Source organism: Pongo pygmaeus, chromosome 7 (assembly GCF_028885625.2).
Source record: "Pongo pygmaeus isolate AG05252 chromosome 7, NHGRI_mPonPyg2-v2.0_pri, whole genome shotgun sequence".
Classification (NCBI taxonomy): domain Eukaryota; kingdom Metazoa; phylum Chordata; class Mammalia; order Primates; family Hominidae; genus Pongo; species Pongo pygmaeus.
The window spans coordinates 39,930,447-39,954,004 of NC_072380.2; the positions used below are offsets into that span (position 1 = coordinate 39,930,447).

Consider the following 23,558-nt stretch of genomic DNA (forward strand, 5'->3'; position numbering starts at 1 on the left):
TTTTTGTAAGTTTCCTCAATTTTCAGATTGCATAATTTCTATTATTCTGTCTCCCATTTCAATATTTTCTCCCCAACCACATTCTGTGGTTGAGCCCTTCCACTTAGATTTTTATTTTGGTAACTTTGTTTTCATGTGTTATTCACTGTATGTAACTGGAATCCTGAATAGGTGAAGCACAGGGCTGACTTTCACTGGCATGGAGGGTGGTGCTTCATCACTACAAGGAGGGACTGCAATCTCAGCTCTACACGGGACCCTGTTGACACTGTGCCTTGTTGGTAGTTCCAGGTTGCTGTCTTCTCCAGCAAACCATTTACAAGCATGGGAGTCAAAAGAAAACCAGTGAACTAACTGTTTTTATTTTTTATTTTTATTTTTTAAAATATTTATTTATTTGTTTATTTTGAGATGGAGATTCACTCTGGCTGGATTCACTCCAGGAGATTCACTCCAGGCTGGAGTACAATGGCGTGATCTCGGCTCACTGCAACCTCTGCTTCAGAGGTTTCAAGAGATTCTCCTGCCTCAGCCTCCCAAATAGCTGGGATTACAGGTGCACGCCACCACACCTGGCTACTTTTTTTGTATTTTTAGTGGAGACGGGGTTTCACCGTGTTGGCCAGGCTGGTTTCAAACTCCTGACCTCAAGTGATCCACCTACCTCGTCCTCCCAAAGTGCTGGGATTACAGGAGTGAGCCACCATGCCCAGTCTGAACTAGTCATCACTCAAGTTATATCACTGGTTAGTCTGCCTTCTTGTTTCCATTTCTCCAAAATTTTTTATTTTTATTTTTCAATTATATTTCCAGGATTTCTTAGCTTTAAGAGGGAAGAACTTGGAAGAATGAGGCTATTCCATTTTGGCTGGAACCAGAAATCTGATCTTATCCATTTTTAGTTTCAAGAATTTCTAAAATAAACTGTGTGTGGTTGTTTTTTAGAGCAGTATTAGGTTCAGAGAAAAGATGAGAAGAAAGTACAGAATCTTTCAGCTTACCACTGTCTTTATAGATGCGCGGCCTCGCTGACTATCAGATCTCAGATGTTTGTTTCAATTAACGAATCTATATTAACACATCATCACTCAAAATTTCATAGTGTACATTAGTGCTGTGTGCCATGTGGGTTTGAACAAATGTATAATGACATGTATCCACTAATAGTATCATACAGAATAAGTTCACTGTTCTAAAACTCCTTTGTGCTCTACCTAATCATCCCTCCCCACCAACCAAATCCTTGACATTTACTTATTCTTTTATAGTCTCTATAGTTTGGCCTTTTCCAGAGTGTGTTATAATTGGAATCTTGAAGTACATAGCCTTTTCAGATGGCTTTTCTTCCCACTTAGTATGTGTTTAAGATTCTTTTATCTCTTTTAATGGTGTGATAATTCATTTCTATCACTGAATAATAATCTGTTGTCTGGCTGTACCACAGTTTATTTATCCATTTACCTACTGAAGGATGTGTTGGGTGCTTCTAAGATTTGGCAGCTATGAATTAAACTGCCTTAAATATTTCTGTATAGATATTTGTATGGACATAAGTTTTCAGCTCTTTTCAGTAAATACCAAGGAACACAATTGCTGGATTATATGGTAAGAGTATGTGTAGTATTGTAAGAAACTGCCAGCTTATCCTCCAAAGCTGATCTATTATTTTGCATTTCTACAAACGAGGAATAAGAGTTCCTGTGGCTCCTCATCTTTACTTCAGTTGGGGTTGTCAGTGTTTGGGTTTTGACTATTCAAATCAATGTGTAATAGTATTTTATTTTTAATTTGCAATTCCTTAATAATATATAAGGATTAATTATTTTAGAGCAGTATTAGGTTCAGAGAAAAGATGAGAAGAAAGTACAGAATCTTTCAATATACCACTGTCCTTATGGATGCACAGCCTCCCTGACTATCAGGTCTCATGTTTGTTTGACATATGTCTTATTTGCTTGACATATATCTTATTTGATGAGATGTCTGTTTAGGTTTTTGTCTCTTTTTAAAGTCTGACTGTTCATTTTATTATTGTTGAGTTTTAGGAGTTGTTTACATATTTTGGTCCTTTATCATATAGGCCTTTTGCAAATATTTTCTTTTAATCTGTGGTTTATCTCTTCATACACTTGACAGTGTCTTTCACAGAGAAGAAATTTTCAGTTTTAATTAAATCCAGTTTATCAATTATTTATTCATGGATCATGCCTCTGGGGTTGTACTAAAAAGTCACTGCCATAGCTAAGGTCACCTAGATTTTCTCCTATGTTCTCTTCAAGTAGTTTTATAGTTGTGTATTTTACATTTTGGTCTGTTATTAATTTTAAGTCAGTTTTGGTGAACTATTATGTTATGTGTCTAGATTTATTTATTTTTTTACGTTTGGATATCCAGTTGTCCCAACACCATTCGTTGAAAAGACTATCTTTACTTCATTGTATTTCCTATGCTTTTTTGTCAAAGGCCAGTTTACTTTATCTATATAGGTCAATTTCTGTGCTCTTTTTTCTGTTCCATTATTCTATTTGTTTATTCTTTAGCCAATACCACAATCTGCTAATTACTGTAGCTTTATAGTTCAGTCTTGACATCAGGTAGTGTCAGTCCTCCAACTTTGTATTTCTCTTTTAATATTGCGTTGTGTTGCCTGTTCTTGGTCTTTTGCCTCTCCATATAAACTGTAGAATTTGTTTGTTGATATTTGCAAAATAACTAAGTGGGATTTTGATTGGAACTATCTTGAATCTATCTTGAATCTATTAATCAAGTTGGAAATAACTGATGTCTTAATGATATTTAGTGTTGCTATCCATAACATGGAATATTTCACTTAGTTCTTATTTAATTTTTTCATCAACTTTGAAGTTTTTCTCACATAGATGTTGTATATATTTTGCTAGATTTGTATCTAAATATTTTGAGTTTTGGATGCTAATGTAAATGGCATTGTTTTTACTTCACGTTCCCCTCCTTCATTGCTGGTATGTAGGAAAGCAATTGACTTTTGTATGTTTACCTTCTATCCTGCAACCTTGCTATATTTGTTTTTTAGTTCCAGAAAGTTTTCTCATCAATCCTCTCAGAATTTCCACATAGACAATCTTTTCATCTATGAACAAAGACAGTTTCCTTTCTTTTTTCCCAATCTAGTATACCTTTTCTTATTGCATTGGCTAGGACTGGTAGTGTGATGTTGAAAGGAGTGGCTATCTGTGCCTTGTTCCTGATCTTAGCATGAAAGGGTCTAGTTTTTCAAAACCTATGTGTGATGTTAGCCCTAGGTTTTTTTAAATAGATGTTCTTTATCAAAGTGAGAACATGGCCTGCTATTCTTAGTTTGTTGAAAATTTTTATCACCATTGTTATTATTATTCAAAGTGGGTGTTGGCCGGGCACGGTGGCTCACACCTGTAATCCTAGCACTTTGAAAGGCCGAGGCAGGTGGATCACCTGAGGCTAGGAGTTCGAGACCAACCTGGCCAACATGGCAAAACCTGGTCTCTATAAAAAATATGAAAATTAACAGGATGTGGTGGTGCATGCCTGTGATCACAGCTACTCGGGAGGCTTAGGAAGGAGAGTCACTTGAACCTGGGAGGCAGAGGTTGCCGTGAGCTGAGATCACGTCACTGCACTCCAGCCTTGGTGGCAGAGCAAGACTCCTCAAAAAAAAAAAAAGAAATGGGTGTTGGATTTTTTCCTTTTTCTTTTTTGAGACAGAGTCTTGCTCTCTCACCCAGGGTGGAGTGCTGTGGCGCAATCCCAGCTCACTGCAACCGTCACCTCCTGGGTTCAAACGATTCTCCTGCCCCAGCCTCCTGAGTAGCTGGGATCACAGGAACCCACCACCATGCACGGCTAATGTTGTATTTTTAGTGGAGACGGGGTTTTGCCATGTTGGCTAGGCTGGTCTCAAACTCCTGACCTCCGGTGAGCCACTCACCTCGGCCTCCCAAAGTGCTAGGATTACACGCGTGAGCCACTGTGCCAGGCCGGATTTTTTCAAATGCCTTTTCCATATCTATTGAAATGATCTTATGTGATTCTTTTCCTTTAGACAATGTGATGATTACATGAATTGATTTTCAAGGGTTGAGTTACCTTTGCACACCTAGGGTAAACCTCACTTGGTTGTAATGTATATAAAAAAAATTGTATAAAATATGTAAATAGTTTGTAGAAAGTAATGTATAAAAATAATTATTTTATACATTGTTGAATAAGATTTGCTAATACTTTGTTGAGGATTTTTCATCTAACTTTATAGAAAAAGAAGTATTCCTGTGTTTCTATCTCTTGAAAGAGATTGTAGAGAATTAATATACATTATTTCTTAAATGTTTAGTAGAATTTACCAGTGAATCCATCTGGGCCTGGTGCTTCCTGTTGTGGAAGGTTAATTATTGATTCAATGTCTTTTATGGATGTATCTCAATGGGTTTATATATGTATATACGCACACACCCATTTATTTATGTCTTTGTTAATTTCACTAATCATTTTTCTGAAGCTTTCTAGACACAGATATTGCTCATGTATTTTATAACTTTTAAAAAACATTTCATGTTTTTGATGCTTGTGTAAATTCCATTTTTATTGCATATTCCTATTATCCATTGTTATTATGTAGAACTAAATTAAATTTTAAATGTTGAGCTTCCATCCTTCATAGTATTAAATTCACCCATTAGTTCTAGCAGCTTTTTTCGTATATTACTTATAATTTTTTCTGTGTATTATCACGTGTTTTGAAGATTTAAAAAATGTGTTATTTATTTATTTATTTTTTAATTCTGCCTACCAGTTATTCCTTTTCCTTGTGGTATTGCACTGGCTAGAAACTCCAGTACAATATTCAATAAAAAGTGTGAAATAAATTGTCGATAAAAATTTACTTCTTGAGATTGCAGAGAGGATGCATTCAGTTATTCACCATTAAGTCTGACATTAGCTGTAGATTTTGTTCAATGCCTTTTAATAATTTAAGAAAGTTTTCATCTGTTCTTGGTTATTTCTTGCTAATAAAAATATATAAATTTGTAAATTTTTTTAAAGCACTGTTAAAGAAAGGTCTGTAAACTTTCTTTTAATCACAGTTTTTATTTTTCTGCAGGCCACAAAGTTTTATGGGTTATGGCTTTATCATTATTTGCTTAAAATTATTTCTAAATTCTTATAATTGCTTCTTTGACTTAGGTAATATTCAGAAGTGAGTTATTTAATATCTAAAAACTTGAGAAGTTGTCTAGATATTTCTGATACTGATTTATATTTTAATTTTATTGGATCCAGGTAACTTGCTTTCAGTGGCTTAAATATTTTTAGATTATTGAGGCTTGGCATAAAATAAGGTATATCTTAGTAATTGTTCTTTGCGGATTTAAAAAATGTGTTTATTTCATCTTGGTGGATTGTGTGGTCTATAAATGTAAATTATTTCAAGTTGATTGATAGTGTTTAATATTCTAGGTCTTTGCTAATTTTCTGTCACTAATGCCATTTCTGTGGATAACTGCTTTCAGTTTGAGAAACAGTTTTTGACTTGCTAATGAGCCTTAATAAGACTGAATGCTTAATCAAGGCACCAGGTTACCCTGGGACCTGAGCTGCCCATGAGGAACTGGGTCTTATCTGACCTACAAAGCTTATGGTGGGACATGCACAACAGGATTTTACCATCAAATGGAAGGGGTATAAACATGACTGGGCTTTTGAATGTGTCTGAAGGCAGTATTAAGTTACATGATGAAGTGGTGCAAATGCCCACAGTCTCAATTCCTATTTGTATTAGTCTGTTCTCACATTGCTATAAAGAAATAACTAAGACTGGGTAATTTTTAAAGAAAAGAGGTTTAATTGGCTCACAGTTGGGCAGGTTGTACAGGAAGCATGGCTGGGGAGGCCTCAGGAAACGTTCAGTCACGGTGGAAGGGGAAGGGGAAGTAGGCATGCTTTGCATGGCCAGAGCAGGAGGAATAGAGAGGAGGAGGAGATGCTGCACACTTTTAAACAACCAAATCTCACGATAATTATCACAAGAACAGCACCAAAAGGGAAATCTGCCTTTCTAATCCAATCACCTCCCACCATGCCCCACCTCCAACATTGGAGATTACAATTTGATACGAGATTTGAGTGGGGACACAGACCCAAGCCATATCACTGCTGCACTATCTTCTGTCTTCCAGCCCAATGTGGCAGGGGCCAGGTGGTGGCACTTTGCTCTCAGTAAAGTGTTTAAATCTCCATTTATAAGTAATACTGGTTTCCTCCACATTTGAGTTTTTCATGCATTTTACAGCTTTATGCACATTTGGATTTATATTGCCTTCTTGGTGAATTGACACTTTTATCATTATGAAATGTTTCTGCTTATTCCTAATATTATTTCTTATTATCATGGTTTGCCTTCTTAGATTTTAATGTACACATTTGGTTTATTTATGATTAGCATTTGGATGACATATTTCTCTTTGTTCTCTTAATCAACCCATGTCTCTGTGGGCATATAACTGGGTCTTGGTTTTTTATCCAATCTCACATTACCCGTCTTTTAGAAAAATATATTGTACAATAACGTACATATGATAAAATTTACCACTGTAACTATTTTTAAGTAAACAATTCAATGCTGTTAATTAAATTCACACTGTTATGCAACAAATCTCTAGAATTTTTTTATATTGGAAAACTGAATCTGTATACCCATTAAATACTAATTTCCTTGATAGCCTTCCCCAGCCCTTTCCAACCATCTTTCTACTTTTTGTTTCCATGATTTTGACTACATTAGATATTTTATATTAGTGCAAACATACATGATGTATTTCATGTCTGGCTTATTTCAGTTAGCATAGTGTCCTCAAGATTCAACCTTGTTTTAGCATGTAATAGGATTTCCTTCTTTTTTAATGCTGCATAATAATCTATTGCATTTTCCACATTTTATTCATCTATTCATCACTGATGGGCATTTGGGTTGCTTCCACCTCTTGGCTATTGTTAATTATGATACCAAGAACATTAGTGTGCAGATAACCTCTTCAAGATACTGCTTTGAATTGTTTTGGATGCATACCCAACAGTGGGGTTTTAAATCATATAATAATTCTGTATTTTATATGATTCTATTTTTATGTGATTTTTTTGGATGAACCTCTCTACTATTTTTTGTAAAGGTTGCATCATTTTAAATTTCCACCAACACAAGGATTCCAGTTACTCCACGTACACACCAACATTTGCTGTTTCTTGTTCTTTTGATAGAAGCCATGCTATAGAGTTTAAGGTTTTGACTTGCATTACTCTTATGATTTTATAGGTGACCATGTCTCATGTAATAGACTGAAAGTCACAGTTCCACCCTTACTGGAACTGCCTTGAATACAGATGAGAACTTTAGGGTCATTTCTGCCGTACTCTTGTGTACCTCCTTGACCTTCAATCTCTTGCAAAATCCCTCTTCTGGTCTAAGATTTTAAAAATATACCTGTTATTTTCCATCTGTATGTCTTCTTTGGTAAGATTAAAAAATTTTGTTCATTTTTAAATTGGGTTGTTTCTTATTTTTGAGTCTCAAAAGCTTTTTATGTACTCTAGTTAAGTATTTTATGAGATATGTGATTTCCAAATATTTTTCCCTGTCTATAGCTTTTTTTTTCATTCTTTTAACAATGTCTTTCTTTGAGCTAGTATTTTCGCAAAAATGAAGTCCAACTTGTATTTTTTTTCTCCTGTATGGATTATGCTTTTGCTATCATATCTAAAAACTCATCACCAATACCAGGAATACAGAGGTTTTTCTCCTGTGTTTCATTTTAGATATTTTGTGGTTTTATGTATTACCTTTAAGTCTACAATTTCTTTCCACACTTGTGCAAGGTGTGATGTCTGTATTGAGATTCATCTTTTTGCATGTGGACATCCAATTGTTCTATCTTGCACACTTGTGCAAGGTGTGATGTTTGTATTGAGATTCATCTTTTTGCATGTGGACATCCAATTGTTCTATCACTATCAATTGAAATGACGACCCTTTCTCCATTGAATTGTGTTTGAGTCTTTTATAAAAATCAGTTGAAGGTCTGTTTCTGGGCTCTTTTTTCTGTTCCATTTGTCTGTGTGTCCATTTTGTTTTGCCAATATCATTCTGTCTTGATTGTGGTAGCTTTAGAGGAAAATCTTGAAATTAGATAAGGTAATTTCTCCAAACTTGGTTCTTTCTTCTCAAAATTTTGGTGGCTATTCTATGTCCCTCACTACAGGCATACCTTATTTTATTGTGCTTTACTTAATTGCAATTCACACCTGTGTCAAGCAAGTTACCTGTGCCACTTGTACAACAGCATGTGCTTGTTTTGTATCTGTTTGCCTTTTTTAGCAATAAATCATTTTTTAACTAAGGTTGAACATTTATAGACATAATTTGCTTTATACATTCAATGGACTACAGTATAGTGTAAACATAACTTTTATATGCACTGGGAAACCAAAAAATATACATCACTTGCTTTATTGAAATACTTGCTTTATTGCAATGGTTTGGAAATAAACCTGCAGCATCTCTGAGGTAAGCCTATATTGTTAGTTTTGTGTTTTAAAATCTCTATATGACCCTTGATGAGCACATTAAATGATAATACTTATGTGTTCAATTTTGAAGTAGTAATTTTTAACTATTAATATTTCTTTCACTTTATCTTTATTTTTGCCTTCTTAAATTCTTATTAGTTTATATTGGAAGTCCTGGAAATAGCTTCTCTGTTTCTTATTTATTCTTTCAGATCTTTCACTTTTAAAATATTTTTGTGTTTAATTCACAGAAACTTTCTAGTTTTGATGTTCAACCTCACTAATTATCTTTCAGATATAGCCAGGCTCTTATTCAGGATAATGATTTACTTAAAAATCAACAGTTACATGGTCATTTATATCATCTATAATTGATTCATTTTTATGATTTTCTGTCTTTTCTTCAGTAAGAACTCTCTGCTCTTTGCCACATGCTAGCATTGTCACACAGTGGTAAAGCACATTGCTTCTCTGCCAGGCTCTTACATTCATTTGATGTGTCATCTTTGGAGAGTTACTCAATCTCTTTTTCTTGAAATGAAAAATAGTTTTTCTGAGGATAAAAATGTTACAAAAAAACATACAAAGTGCTTCAGACAATGCTAGGCATTTGATAAGCCCTCATTAAGCATTAGAAAATTATAGAACTAGTTTTTTATTACACTCAATCTCTGCTCCTTATAATACCTATTTTTATTTTTCTAAAGATATTAAATATACTTATATTAAGGTCCTGTTTTATTCACACATGATACAGTTTGCATATGTGTTCGCTCCAAATCTCATGTTGAAATGTGGTCCTCAGTGTTGGAGGTGAGGTCTAGTGAGAGGTGTTTGGGTCATGGGGGTGGATCCCTCATGGCTTGGTGCTGTCCTTGCAATGGTGAGTGAGTTCTCGTGAGATCTGGTCATGTAAAAGTGTGTGGCACTTCCCCCTACACCTACTCTCCTTGCTTCTGCTTTTGCCATGTGCAAGTTCCTGCTTCACCTTCTGCCATGAGTAAAAACTCTCTGAGGCCTCCCCAGAAGCCAAGCAGATGCTGGTCTCATGTCTGTAGAGCCTGCAGAACCTTGGGCCAACTAAACCTCTTTTCTTTATAAACTACCCAGTCTCAGGTAGTTCTTTATAGGAATGCAAGAACAGCCTAATACAACACACTTTATGGTTTTCTCAGGAGTAATTTGATAAATTGCTCCTTTTATTTGTTGAATTTGTTATTGTCCCTTCTTGGTGTAGATGTACCTCAGAAGTTAGATAGATTTTTATTGTGGACTTGCCATTGGAGTGGAGATTGTGTCAGACCTTTTGCTGCCTTTATTTTGCATTCAGTCTGGGAGAATGCATTGGATTTACCATAGTAGCTTACATTAGTTTTAGGGGAATAATGTGATGAGATTTGCCTCCAGTCTGGGTGATGAGCAGATAGCCTTCTGAGCCTGTGTGCTCCTTTTTCTTTCTGGCATTTCCAGTCATAGGCAGTATTGCCCTGTTTCTCTCTATCCAGTTCACAGACTGTTCCAGCTTAAAATTAGAGATCTCTCTTGACATTTGTTTGCCTTGGGCGAGAAATGGTGGGTTTAGTAGGATAGACCTCTCTCTGCATCTGTAGACATAGTCCAGTTACGCCCCCCTAGAATTTAATGGCATCACCTGCTGTTTCTGGATGCCATCACAATAGGATCATGAGCATTGTTAGTACCCAATTTGTGATAGTTTATAACTCTTGTCCCTGGAGGTATGGTCTTCCTCACTAGCTTCTTGTCTGCTTTCAGTCTCTTAGCTCTTTTTCCACAGTTTTATATGTTGAGAGAGAGATGCTAAATGTCTCTAAATAGGTGTGACTGCACATATGTATGTATATATTAAAATTTGTTACTGGTTCGTTATATTTTGTGTGGCATGTATGCCTACAGCCATGTCTAATTTATCTTGACTAAAAATGCATGTTTTTTTCTAAATAGAAGCAGTTAATATAGTGTTAATAATGCTAAAATGCTAAATATATATATATATATATTTTAAAACGTACTCTCCATTTTTATTTTATTTTTATTTATAGGTTTTTGGGGAGCAGGTGGTATTTGGTTACATGAGTAAGTTCTTTAGTGGTGATTTGTGAGACTTTGTTGAACCCATCACCTGAGCAGTACACACTGAACCCAATTCATAGCCTTTTATCCTTCACCCCCTTCCTACCCTTTCACCCGAGTCCCCAAATTCCATTGTCATTCTTATGCTTTTGCATCCATAGCTTAGCTCCCACTTATGAGTGAGAACATGTGATGTTTGGTTTTCTATTCTTGAGTTACTTCACTTAGAATAACGGTCTCCAAACTCACCCAGGTCACTGCAAATGCCATTAATTCCTTTCTTTTTATGGCTGAGTAGTATTCCACCATGTATATATACCACAGTTTCCCTTCACTTTTATTTTAAAAAGTCACCCCACACATTAAATTGGTCACATTGTTCCTGAATTTATTAAGATACTAAATTCTTACTATTTAGAATAATAAATTCTAAAGATTATGTTCATTTTTAATAGAGTGACTCTTTTTATTAACTTGGGTGAATATTATTTTATTTTATATATTTCTGATTTCCTTCATAATCTTTACTGATGTGTTTTATTTTAGATGATTTACATCATTACAATTGATGGACAACCTTACACTCTACGTCTCAGAAAACAGTAAGATACGATTTTTTTTTTTTATTAAGGAGAAGGGAAAGCTTTAAGTTTAGATTTTACAGCCTTAAAGTTTTTGTGCAGTATTTAAATTCAGGAATGCTGTATAATGTAGACTTGTTTTATCAATCAACTTCCGAATTTAGGATTCATTAGGCCTTGAATATCAGATCTATAGAGCTCTTTCGTTTTAATTTTTGCTTGGTATTTTCAAATTATGAAATAAACTACATACTTGTAAAATCTCAAATTGCCATTGAACCCAAGAACGGCAAGTTATATATTAAGTATATCTGGTGTGAAATCAAGTATAGTTATGTCACTCGCGTCCGTGTGAAGAAACCACCAAACGGGCTTTGTGTGAGCAATAAAGCTTTTTAATCACCTGGGTGCAGGCAGGAGAGTCAGCAAAGGGAGATAGGGGTGGGGCCGTTTTGTAGGATTTGGGTAGGTAGTGGAAAATTACAGTCAAAGGGGGTTTTTCTCTGGTGGGCAGGGGCGGGGCACACAAGGTTCTCAGTGCGGGAACTTCTGAGCCGGGGGAAAGAATTTCACAAGGTAATGTCATCAGTTAAGGCAGGAACTGGCCATTTTCACTCTTTTGTGATTCTTCACTTGCTTCAGGCCATCTGGATGTATATGAGCAGGTCACAGGGGATATGATGGCTTAGCTTAGGCTCAGAGGCCTGACAAGTTACACATCAAGTGATTATGGTGGGAAATTCAACTCGTGACACAATTTTTATGATGTGCTGATTACAAGTGTGTCTATTTTTAACAAGTTTAGTAAAATTCTCTACAGTATAAAATTCAATAATTTTAATGACTTTATGCACTGTTGCCACCATCAAATATAAATCAGTTTTAGAACATTCTTTCCCTACGTAAGAGCCCTCATGTTTTCTATTAGCCTCTTACTCACAACTCCAAGCAACAATCTCCTGTTTGTATCTTGATTTGTATTTTCTCAAAATTTTGTAAAGATTAAGTTAAGTAGCCTCTTCTCTGTCTGCATCTTCAAACATATGTATTTATAGCAACTGTCCCTTGTCTGCCTGCTTTTTTGTAATTGAACAAGGCTAGAGGAAATTATTCTCACTTAATTCCTGACTACCTTACTTAATTCACGTTTACTTTTCTTCCTCTACAACTCCACAAAAGTGTTTTCTGATAGAATCATCAGTGGTCCTCGTGTTTTTTAATGCCCTGTTTGTGTTTTAATCTTAATTTTTCTTAACCAGTTGGCAGCATTACTCATAGTTGACCAGTGTCTCCTCCATAAAATACTTTCTTCGTTTGGCTTCCAGAATACCACAGACTCCTGCTCCTGATTTTACTCTGAAGTACTCTGGGTACTTCAGTGCTGTCTCACTCTCTCTCTGTCTCTCCTTTCTCTATCTTTTTTTTTTTTTTTAAATTCTTTCTCATCTGTTGAATCTTACAGTACTCCATGGCACAGTTTCTGCATTCTGTTTTTTTTTTTTTCCCTAGCTATATTCAATCACCAGGTTGTTTAATTCTTGTGACTTTAAATACCATCTGCATGTTGGTTGCTCCCAAATTAACATCTCTACCTTATTCCTCTTAAATAAATGCCATATTTACTTATCTGAGTACTTAGTTGATAATCAAGTATTTACTAGAATCCTCATAGGTAACATGTCCAAATGGAATTCTGACTTTCTTCTCAAATTTGTCTTTCTCACAATCATGTCAGGAATTGGCAAATATATCAGTTCTTCAGAAAAAAAAAAAAAAATTTAAAAAGTCAGAGTCATACTTGACATCTTTCTGTCATTTTCCCCTATTTCCAGTGGATTATAAACCTCTGTATTCAAAATATATCTATATCTAAACCCTACAAAATATATCCAGAATTAGACCTCCCCCACTGATGCTGTCTTAGTTCAAAGCACCATCATGTCTTACATCTAAATGTCTCCCTGCTTCTTCTGCTTATTTGTCCTGCAGATTATTCTCAACACAGCACTGATTTTATTAAAACATTGGTCTGTTGCTGTCTTTATCTGCTCAAACCGTCCAATGCTTCTCATCTCTGTGACACCATCTCTTACTGTAGTCTGTCTTCATCACTCCACACTCCAGTCATACTGCCCCCTAGTTGTTCCTTGTTTGTACAAAGCGTATTTCCGCTTGAGGGTCCTTGCATTTTCTATTAATTCTGTCTAGAATAGCACTTCTGTGAAATTCCATGTGGTTTATTCCTCAGGTATTTAATCATCTATTCAGAGAAGTTTTCCATGCCATCCTATCTACATTTTGTAACCACCCTCTCCAGGCCTTATATATTATCATCTAATTGCTAGTACTATGTGCCCCTGGCTGTCACAAAGACTAAGGCTTTTTGTCCCTTGTTTAACGCTGAATCCCAACACCTACATGAGGGTCTGTCAGATAATGAACGCGCAGTACATTTGTTGAACGTCATCATACACAGCCATACACACATATATCTGATGCAGAGGAGTCCCAGAGTCTGTCCCAGTGCTAAGTCTAAACTCCTTGATTCACCAGTTCTATGAATTTCAACTGTTATGCCTCACTAAAATCACTCAATTAAATCATGCCATTATATAAAGCTAATTAAATCATGTTATATAAAATGTATGTAATATTTGTTTTTAACATTTATATTAAAATTATGATTCAAACTTTTTTATTATTTCTTGGTTTTTTAGATTGTTCTTACCCCAGAACTTTTTGGTTTATACATATAATGAAACTGGATCCTTGCATTCTGAGTCTCCATATTTTATGGTAAAGTATGATACCTTATTTTTTTTGTTAAAGTGGATATATTGTTACCATTAGAATGTGTTTCATGTTGACAGTTTAATACAAATGTTTTATCCTTACTGACATGTTACTGACTTTTGTACATAGAAATGGCTTGTGATAGAGATGAAACCCAGGTACAAGAGAATACTCACAGAGACCTAGGTGGTGCAAAGTAAAGAGAGTTGTCACGAATCTTTGTTTTCTGAAAATATGCATTAATAATTCATGATCTTATTATTAAATCTTTTAATATTTTGAATCTTCTGACATGTTTGACAATACATTTTTTATTCACAACGAATTTATATACTTGCCTTTCTGCACTGTTTTTCAGATGCATTGCCATTACCAAGGATACGCTGCCGAATTTCCAAATTCATTTGTGACACTCAGTATATGTTCTGGTCTCAGGTAATAGCACCTTATAAGAAATCTGTAGATGGAGAACTTAAGATATACTTTAAAACAAAACTTAGTGACTAGCAGACACAAATCGTGAAAGTTTAAGGGAAATCAAAATGGAAAGTTTTCTTTATGACAGCTTTATTCTATTTATATTAATGTTAATACTTAGACCTAAGGGCCTATTCCCATGAAATCAATCCAGGGTTATCATGGAAAATGGAATAGTTTCATGTAAGAAAACTTTAAAATATCTCCTTAAGTATGATTGTTGCATTCTGCATCTGTTTTCTCAAATAGTTATGGAAAATGGCATTAATTAGTTATATAAATATAATAGGAAAATATAGTATGGTCTCAGCTTAGTACCAGATATAAAACAACTAATTAAGAAGATCCCTCAGGAATAAAGGATAGGGATAAGTGATTTTTGTTAGTGATGCTGGGAGGCTCACTTATGATAAATTCATCAGGAAAAAAAGGATCCAGAGCAGAGAAAAAATGCTCCCTCTAACTTTCCTTTGGTTTCAATTGCTTGATTTCCAGAATTTATTCACAGCAACTCAGAAACTTGGCATTCTCTAAATGTGGTTTTTATAGATAACAACCTCATTAGATATATAGTCTACATACATGCTGTCCCTTATCAAACCTCTGGAAGAACAGGAACGTTATTCCTGGAATTCTCAACAAATATATTTGTTTGTGGCAAATTTGGCCTTAATTAATGTGATTGCCTTACAAAAATATTCTTCATTGCATTTAGATCTTTAAAATGTAAGCAAAACGAAGCCAGATATGGTGGCTCTTACTAATGATAAACTGCCCCCCCCACAAAAATAATGGAAAAAGAAAATGGGCTTAAGATGTGTTCTTTAGTATAGTTTTTTATTTCTTATGCCATTTCAGATTATCATTTTGAAGGGATCATTTGTGGGATTTTTATAACTATTTTCTTATGCCTTCTAAATTTTCAGGGGATTTCTCCAGTTTGAAAATATCAGTTATGGAATTGAACCATTAGAATCTTCAGCAAGATTTGAGCATATAATTTATCAAATGAAAAATAATGATCCAAATGTATCAATTTTAGCAGAAAATTACAGTCATATTTGGCAGAAAGACCAGCCCTACAAAGTTCCTTTAAACTCACAGGTGACCGTCATTCTGATGTTATGATATACTAGAAAATTGCCTGTGTAGTTTTCTTTTAAATCATGAAAGGAATTTAGTTAGCTATTGAGTAGGAATATTAAATTTTATATATTTTTCTACCTTTAAATAAAACATTGAAACTTCATCTGAAATATTTGGAAAGTTACGTATTTCAAGCTTAATATTTTATGATGTATTATGTAACATTAATTTTTATATTTTTTCCAAACAAAATGGATACTATTGAAAAAGTTTAGAAATGCAAAAAGAACAGAGTCACTGTTATTCCAGTACCTTGGTAAAATTACTTTTAATATTTTGTTATATATCTTACATACTACCTGGACATATCTTTCTAAAATACACAGCCATTTGCATGTTGCTTGATGCTCTTAATTTGCTGGTAGACTAGGTATAGAATTCTTGCTTGACAGTTTCTTTCTTTCAGCACTTTGAATATTTCAATCCATCACCATGTGGCCTCTGTTTTTTTCTGATAAAAATATTCTATTATTCTTATTGAGAATTCCTTGGACAAAATGAGTTGCTTCTCCTTTGTTTCTTTCAAGATTCTTTCTTTGCCTTTGTCTTATGGCAGTGTGCTTATCATGTTTCTATGAATGGATCTCTTTGTGTTTACCATACTTGGAGCTCAAAGCACTTCTTGGGTCTGTAAATGGATGTGTTTTGAAATTAAATTAGCTTGTGTGAATCCTGAAAAAAAAAAATCCCGTGAAGCTATGAAACCAACTATCCGTATGGTTCCTAGAGACTTCACTTTTATGCTACTTTAAAATTTGTCTCGATTTTGTAGTTCATTATTGCCAAAAGTTTTTACTGGGATAAATAAAAAAAGCATTCTTCTCGGGTTTCTGGTTTCAGGTAAGAGATATGGAAAGCTGGAAACAGCATTGCTTCCGCATACACATCAGAGTAAAACTGCACATTAATGATTTTTATGGAATATATCAAAAAGCTGAGATTGCAGATTAAACCATTATCCAACATGTGGAGGAAAAAATGTGCCTATAGGTTGTGATGGGAACCAAATGTATAAAAAATAGAGTTTTTCTTTTTCCTTTTTTTGTGACCACAATTAATTTGGTATCAGTTCAAAATAACCTGCTAGAACTATATGATGTTCTTTCTAAGCCTCATGATAACCACAAAGCAAACATTTTTAGCAGACACACTAAAAGTAGAAAGCAAGAAATCAAAGCATATTTGATAGAGAAAAAATCATTTAACCACAAAGGAAGATAGCAAGAAATGAAAAAAATGAAGAAGTTTATACAAAACAACTAGAAAACAAATAAGAATATGGTAATACCAACTTCTTACCCATAAACAATTACCTTGAATGTAAATGAATTATACTATCCAGCTAAAAGAAATAATGTGGCTTAATTAGCGGAAAAAAAAAAATGGGAGGTAGGAGAGCAAAGATGGCCAACTAGACACAGCCAGGAAGGTTTTCTCCCACCGGAAAATCAGACAAAAAAGACCAACACATTCTGAGCAGATCTTTGGAAAGAAGGAATTGAGGGTGGGTGGAGGGAGGATGTAGACCCTGTGCTGAATGGGAGGAAGCTGGGAACGCTGCACAGGGCTGTTAAGCACCAGGACTCATCCCTGGCTCCCAGCAGCTCCTGGGGAAGAGGTGAGTTAAATGTTAGAGGAGTGGCCCACTCTCACTATAAAAACCTCCAGAATTCTAGCTGCAGGAGACCCCATGACCCTCACAGACACTTGATCTGGCAGGGAGAGCTGCTTGGAGAAGTGGCAGGGACAGGACCCCAGCCTGTGCAGAACCAGGGGGTTTGGTTCAGGAAGAGCTGCAGTGGAATAAAGCCAGGAGCACTCATACCCCAGGCTCCTCACACTCCTCTAGGTGGCTTTGGTTTTTGTTGATTGTTGAACCTGGACAAAACAGGGCTGCCTTGCCTGTGGGACAAGGCCATTCTGATTTGAGCACCCTAGTGTCTGACATATTCTTCTGGGGTTCCTCCTTGGCTACATTCATTTGCAGCACAACCTCAGATGCCCAACCTGAATGCCTCCCTGTTGCTGCTGCCATAGCTCCTTCATCAGCAGACCCTGCCTAACCATTGGAGAGATTTAGCAAATGGGCTTTTGCCAACATGCATGTGCTAATAGCCTCCTCCCACCACTTTGTTGGTGCACACTCACCCATAGCCTCCCCCATTATTTTTCTGGTATGTGTGCATGGACCTTGCTGTTGCAGCCTCACCCCTGCCAGTACATGTACACATGCAGAGCCCATAGAGCTACCACCGCTAGAACACACCTGGATGCATGGACTCCACCATGTCTCCCTGTTGCTGCTGCCATGTATGCATGCATGGAACCCAACATGCCGCTACCACCACAGGTACACACATGCATGCAGACCCCGCTACACCACTGGCCAGCCACTGCTGGTCTGCACGCAGGAGTGCAGACCCTGCTGCCATCACCCTGACAGAGCACTTTTGACAGCACCCCCAAATGGAATGTTGTTGCCAACATATCAGGAATAACTTGGCCTCTCAAGCACAGCAGGTGCTTAACCTTGATGGGCCAAAGAACAAAGCCATGGGCCTGATTTCAGCCCCCCAGGGTTACAGCATGCAGCCCAGGAGTACTAAACCAAGCATAAGCCACCTAAAATCATCCAGAAACAAAGTCAGTTGACTGAACCCAACTTACAAACATGGACAAACCCTCAAAGCATCAAAGAATATAAAAGCAAAAAGCCCCACCCAAAGGACAAAAACTTTAAACAAACATCAGCCCGCACAGATTAGGAAGAACTAGCACAAGAACTCTGGCAACTCAGAAGCCAGAGTGTCTTCCTGCCTACAAATGACTGTACTGTATCTCTGTCAATGGTTCTTAACCAAGCTGAAATGACTGAAATTACATACTTAGAATTCAGAATCTGGATGGCGATAAAGATCATCGAGATTTAGGAGAAAGTTGAAACCCAATCCAAGGAATCTAAAGAATCCAATTAAACAATGAGGAGGTGAAAGAGGATATAGCCATTTAAAGAAAGAATCAAACTGATATAATAAAGCTGAAAAATTCACTAGAAGAATTTCATAGTACAATCAGAAGTATTAACAACAGAATAGACAAAACTAAAGAAATAATTTCAGAGCTCAAAAACTGTTTTTTCAAATTAATTCAGTCAGACAAAAATAAAGAAAAAATGCAAAAGAATGAATAAAACCTCTGAGAAATATGGGATTACGTAAAGAGAACAAACCTATGATTGCCATCCCTGAAATAGAGTGAAAGAGAGAGAGCAAGCAACTTGGAAAACGTATTTGAGGATATTTTTCACAAAATATTTCCAAACTTTACTAGAAAGGTTATCATTCAAATTTAGGAAATTCAGAGAACCCCAGGAAAATGCTATACGAGACAACCATCCCAAGACACATAGTCATCAGATTCTCCAAACTCAATGTGAAAGAAAAAATATTGCAAATAGAGACAAGGGGCAGGCCATCTACAAAGAACACCCCATTAGGTGAAGAGTAGATTTCTCAGCAAAACCCTACAAGCCAGAAGTGATTGAGAGCCTATATTCAGCATTCTTAAAGAAAATAAATTTCAAGCAAGAATTAAATATCCATCCAAACTAAACTTCATAAGCAAAGAAGAAATAAAATCCTTTTCAGACAAGCAAATGCAGAGAGAATTTGTTCCACCAGAGGAACAAAGAGGCCCTTAAGGGAATGCTAAACATGGAAACAAAAGACCATACAGGGCACCAAAGAACACATGTAAGTACGTAGACAATTGACACTATAGAGAAACTACACAATCAAATCTTCTTAACAGCCGGCTAACAACACAATAACAGGATCAAATCTGCACATATCAATATTAACTTTGAATGTAAAGGGGAAAAACACCCCACATAAAAGCATGGCAGGTTGCATGAAGAAGCAAGATCCAACTGTATAATTTCTTCAAGGGACCCATTTCACATTCAGTGACACCCATAGATTCAAAGCAAGAGATGGAGAAAAATCTACCAAGCAAACTGAAAACACGAAATGCAGGGGTTGCTATTCTAATTTCAGACGGAATAAACTATAAACCAACAACAATCAAAATGGACAAAGAGCACTGCATAATGATAAAGGGTTCATATCAGCAAGAAGATTTAACTATCCTAAATAGATTTTCACCTAACACTGGCACACCCAGATTCATAAAGCAAGTTCTTGGAGACCTACAAACAGGTGTAGATAACTGGACGATAACAGTAGGAGACTTCAACACTCCACTGACAGCATTAGACAGAACATTAAGGCAGAAAACTAACAAAAATATCTGGGACCTAAACTCAGCATTTGACCAAATGGACCTAACGTACATCTACAAAACACTCCACCCTAAGAACAGAATATACATTTTTCTCATGTGCACACGGCATGTACTCTAAAATCAACCGCATGCTCGACCATAATGCAATTCTCAACAAATTAAAAAAAATCATATGGACCACACTTTTTGGAACACAGTACAATAAAAATAGAAGTTCACACCAAGAAGATCTCTAAAAATCATACAATTACATGAAAAGTCAGCAACTTACTCCTGAATGACTTTTGGATAAATGATGAAATTAAGGCAGAAATCAAGAAATTCTTTTAAACCAATGAAAACAAAGATACAACATACCAGAATCTCATTCAGTAGCAGGTTGTTTAACAAAATCCCACATGAGCGTCTCAGCAGATGCAGAAAAGACTTTCAATAAAATTCAATATCTTGTTATATAAGGAACCCTTAACAAACTATTCATTGAAGGAACATACTTCAAAATAATGAGTCCTCTATGACCAATCCACAGCAAACATACTCAATAGGCAAAAGCTGGAAGCATTCCCCTTAAGAACCAGAACAAGACAAGCATGCCCACACTCACCACTCCCATTCAACATAGTACTAGAAGACCTCACCAGAGCAATCACGTAAGAGAAAGAAATAAAAGGCATTCAAATAGGAAGAGAAGAGGTCAATCTCTCTCTCTTCATAGGTGATATGATTTTATACCTTGAAAACCCCATAGTCTCTGCCCAAAGGCTCTTAGATGTAGCAAAAAACTTCAGCAAAGTTTCAGGATACAAAATCAATGTAAAAAAATAAGTAGCACTTGTATAAGCTAATAACAACCAAACTGAGGGGCAAACCAAGAACACAATCTCATTCATATTAGCCACAAAAAAAAAAATACCTAGGAATATAGATAATCAGAGAGGTGAAAGATCTCTATAATGAGAATCACAAAACATTGCTGAAAGAAATCAGGTGACAGAAACAAATGGGGAAAATATTTTATGCCCATGGTTAGGAAGGAAGAATCAGTATTGTTAAAATGGGCCACCTGCAGTGGCTCATGCCTGTAATCTCAGCATTTTGGGAGGATGAGGCAGGCAGATGATCTGTTGTCAGGAGTTTGAGACCAGCCTGGCCAACATGGTGAAACCCTGTCTCTACAAAAAAAAAAAAAAAAAAAAAACAAAAATTAGGCAAGAGTGGTGGCGTGCACGTGTATTCCCAGTTACTGGAAAGGCTGAGGCAGGAGAATCGCTTGAACCCAGGAAGCTGAGGTTGCAGTGAGCCGAGATGGCACTACTGCACTCCAGCCTGGGTGACAGAACAAGACTCCTTCTCAAAGAGAAAAAAAAATTGTTAAAATGACAATGCATCCCAAAACAATTTACAGATTCAATGCTATTCCTATCAAACAACCAACAATGTTTTTCACACAATTAGACAAAACTATTCTAAAATTCATATGGGACCAAAAAAAGAGCCTGAATAGCCAAAGGAATTCTGAGCTAAAAGAACAAAGCTGCAGTCATCACATTATCCAACTTCTAACTAGACTTTAAGGAGGTAACCAAAACAGCATGGTACTGGTAGAAAAACAAAAACATAGACCAAATGGAACAGGTTAGAACCCAGAAATAAAGCTGCACATCTACAACCATCTTATCTTCAACAGCATCAACAATAACAAACAACTGGGAAAATAATTTCTATTCAATAAATGGTGCTGGGATAACTGGCTAGTCGCATGCAAAAGATTGAAGATGAACTCCTTCCTTTCACAATATACAAAAATCAAATCAAGATGTATTAAAGACTTAAAAGTAAAAGCTAAAACTATAAAAACTCCAAAATAAAACCTAAGAAATATCACTCTGAACATAGGCCCTAGCAAAGATTTTATGATGAAGATGCCAAAAGCAATTGTAGCAAAACCAAAAATTGACAAGTGAGACCTAATTAAACTGAAAAACTTCTGCACAGCAAAAGAAACAATCAACAGAGTAAACAGACAACCTACAGAATAGGAGAAAACATTCACAAAGTATGAATCCAGCAAAGGTCTAATATCTAAAATTTACAAGAAAAAAAAGAATCCTATTTAAAAATGGCCAAAGGACATGAACAAGCACATTTCAAGAGAAAACATACATGCAGCCAACAAGCATATGAAAAAATGCTTATCATCAGTAATCATTAGAGAAATACAAATCATAACCACAATGAGATACCATTCCACACCAGTTAGAATGGCTATTACTAAAAAGAAAAAGTTACAGATACTCACGAGGCTGTGGAGATAAGGGAACACTTGTGCACTGCTGATGAGAATGTAAATTAGTTCAGGCACTGTGGAAAGCAGATTGGAAATTTCTCAGAAAACATGGAACTACCATTCGACCCAGCAACTCCATTATTGGGTATATACCCAAAGGAATAAAAATCATTCCACCATAAAAACACACGCACACATATACTTATCATAGTGCTATTCACAGTAGCAAAGACATAGTATCAATCTAGATGTCCATCAGTGATGGAATGCACAATGAAAATCTGTTATATATGCACCATGGAATACTACACAACCATAAAGAATACTGAAATTATGTTCTGTGTAGCAATATGAATGGACTTGGAGGCCGTTATTCTAAGCAAAGTAATGCGGAAATAGTAACTCAAATACCACATGTTTTCACTGATAAGTGGGAGGTAAACATCGAGTACACATAGACACAAAGAAGGGAACAATAGACACTGGGCCTGCTTGAGAGTGTAGGGTGAGTGTAGGGTAGGGACCTATTGGGTACAATGCTCATTACCTGGGTGACACATTGATCTGTACATTAAACCCCTATGACATGCAATTTACCTATGTATCAAACCAGAACTTCTACCCCTCCAAACCTAAAATAAAAATTGGAAATGAATAAAGTTAATAAAACCAGAAACCTTGAAACAAGACCTATTTGATGCCTCCAGAGACTCACTTTATCTGTAAGTATACACATAGACTGAAAGTAAATGGATGAAAAATGTATATTTAATACAAATAAAAAACAAAATAAATTAGTATTATGGGATCTGGCCAGCAGCCCGCAATGCAACGAGTCTCTCTGTTTGTTCCCAGGTGGATCAGCAGGTCGAGAAATTAATAGACACACACAAGCTAGTGAAAGCTGGGTCCAGGGGGATCACTGCCTTCTGGTCCTGTGGTGCCAACAATGCATTCAATATACCAGCATTTATTATTAAGTTTAGTTAGGGTGGGGGTAGGTTAGTGAGGGATTTAGGGTCATTTGATTATGAGGTGAGATGGTCACATGGGGATGAACTAATTCTTTAACATAACATCTGTATGCAGAAGTACAGTATACAGAGATAAGAATTTACAATATGGTGTGTGCATCAGTAATTTCTAACAGAGCCTTAAAACAGAAACACAGTCTTTCCATATCCTATGATTAGCAAGATATTAATCAGCAGTAACAGTTGCAGCAAAAGCTGGTTACAAACAATCCATAGAAACAGGATGTGAAGCTAGACAACTGGTTAGACCAGAAATTCTCAGAAGGGAGTATGCCT

General features: G+C 35.9%; 1 protein-coding gene across 6 annotated transcripts in view; it reads left to right on the top strand.

Moving 5' to 3' along the window:
• The window catches only part of ADAM18 (ADAM metallopeptidase domain 18), a 155,589-nt gene that overhangs the window by 9,704 nt on the left and 122,327 nt on the right, over positions 1-23,558 (top strand). For all 6 annotated transcript variants that reach the window (XM_054498862.2, XM_054498863.2, XM_054498865.2 and 3 more), the window contains exons 3-6: positions 11,209-11,264; positions 13,961-14,039; positions 14,395-14,471; positions 15,440-15,617. In XM_054498862.2, coding sequence (XP_054354837.2) covers positions 11,209-11,264; positions 13,961-14,039; positions 14,395-14,471; positions 15,440-15,617 — 390 coding nt within the window. The remainder of the gene's footprint in view (positions 1-11,208; positions 11,265-13,960; positions 14,040-14,394; positions 14,472-15,439; positions 15,618-23,558) is intronic.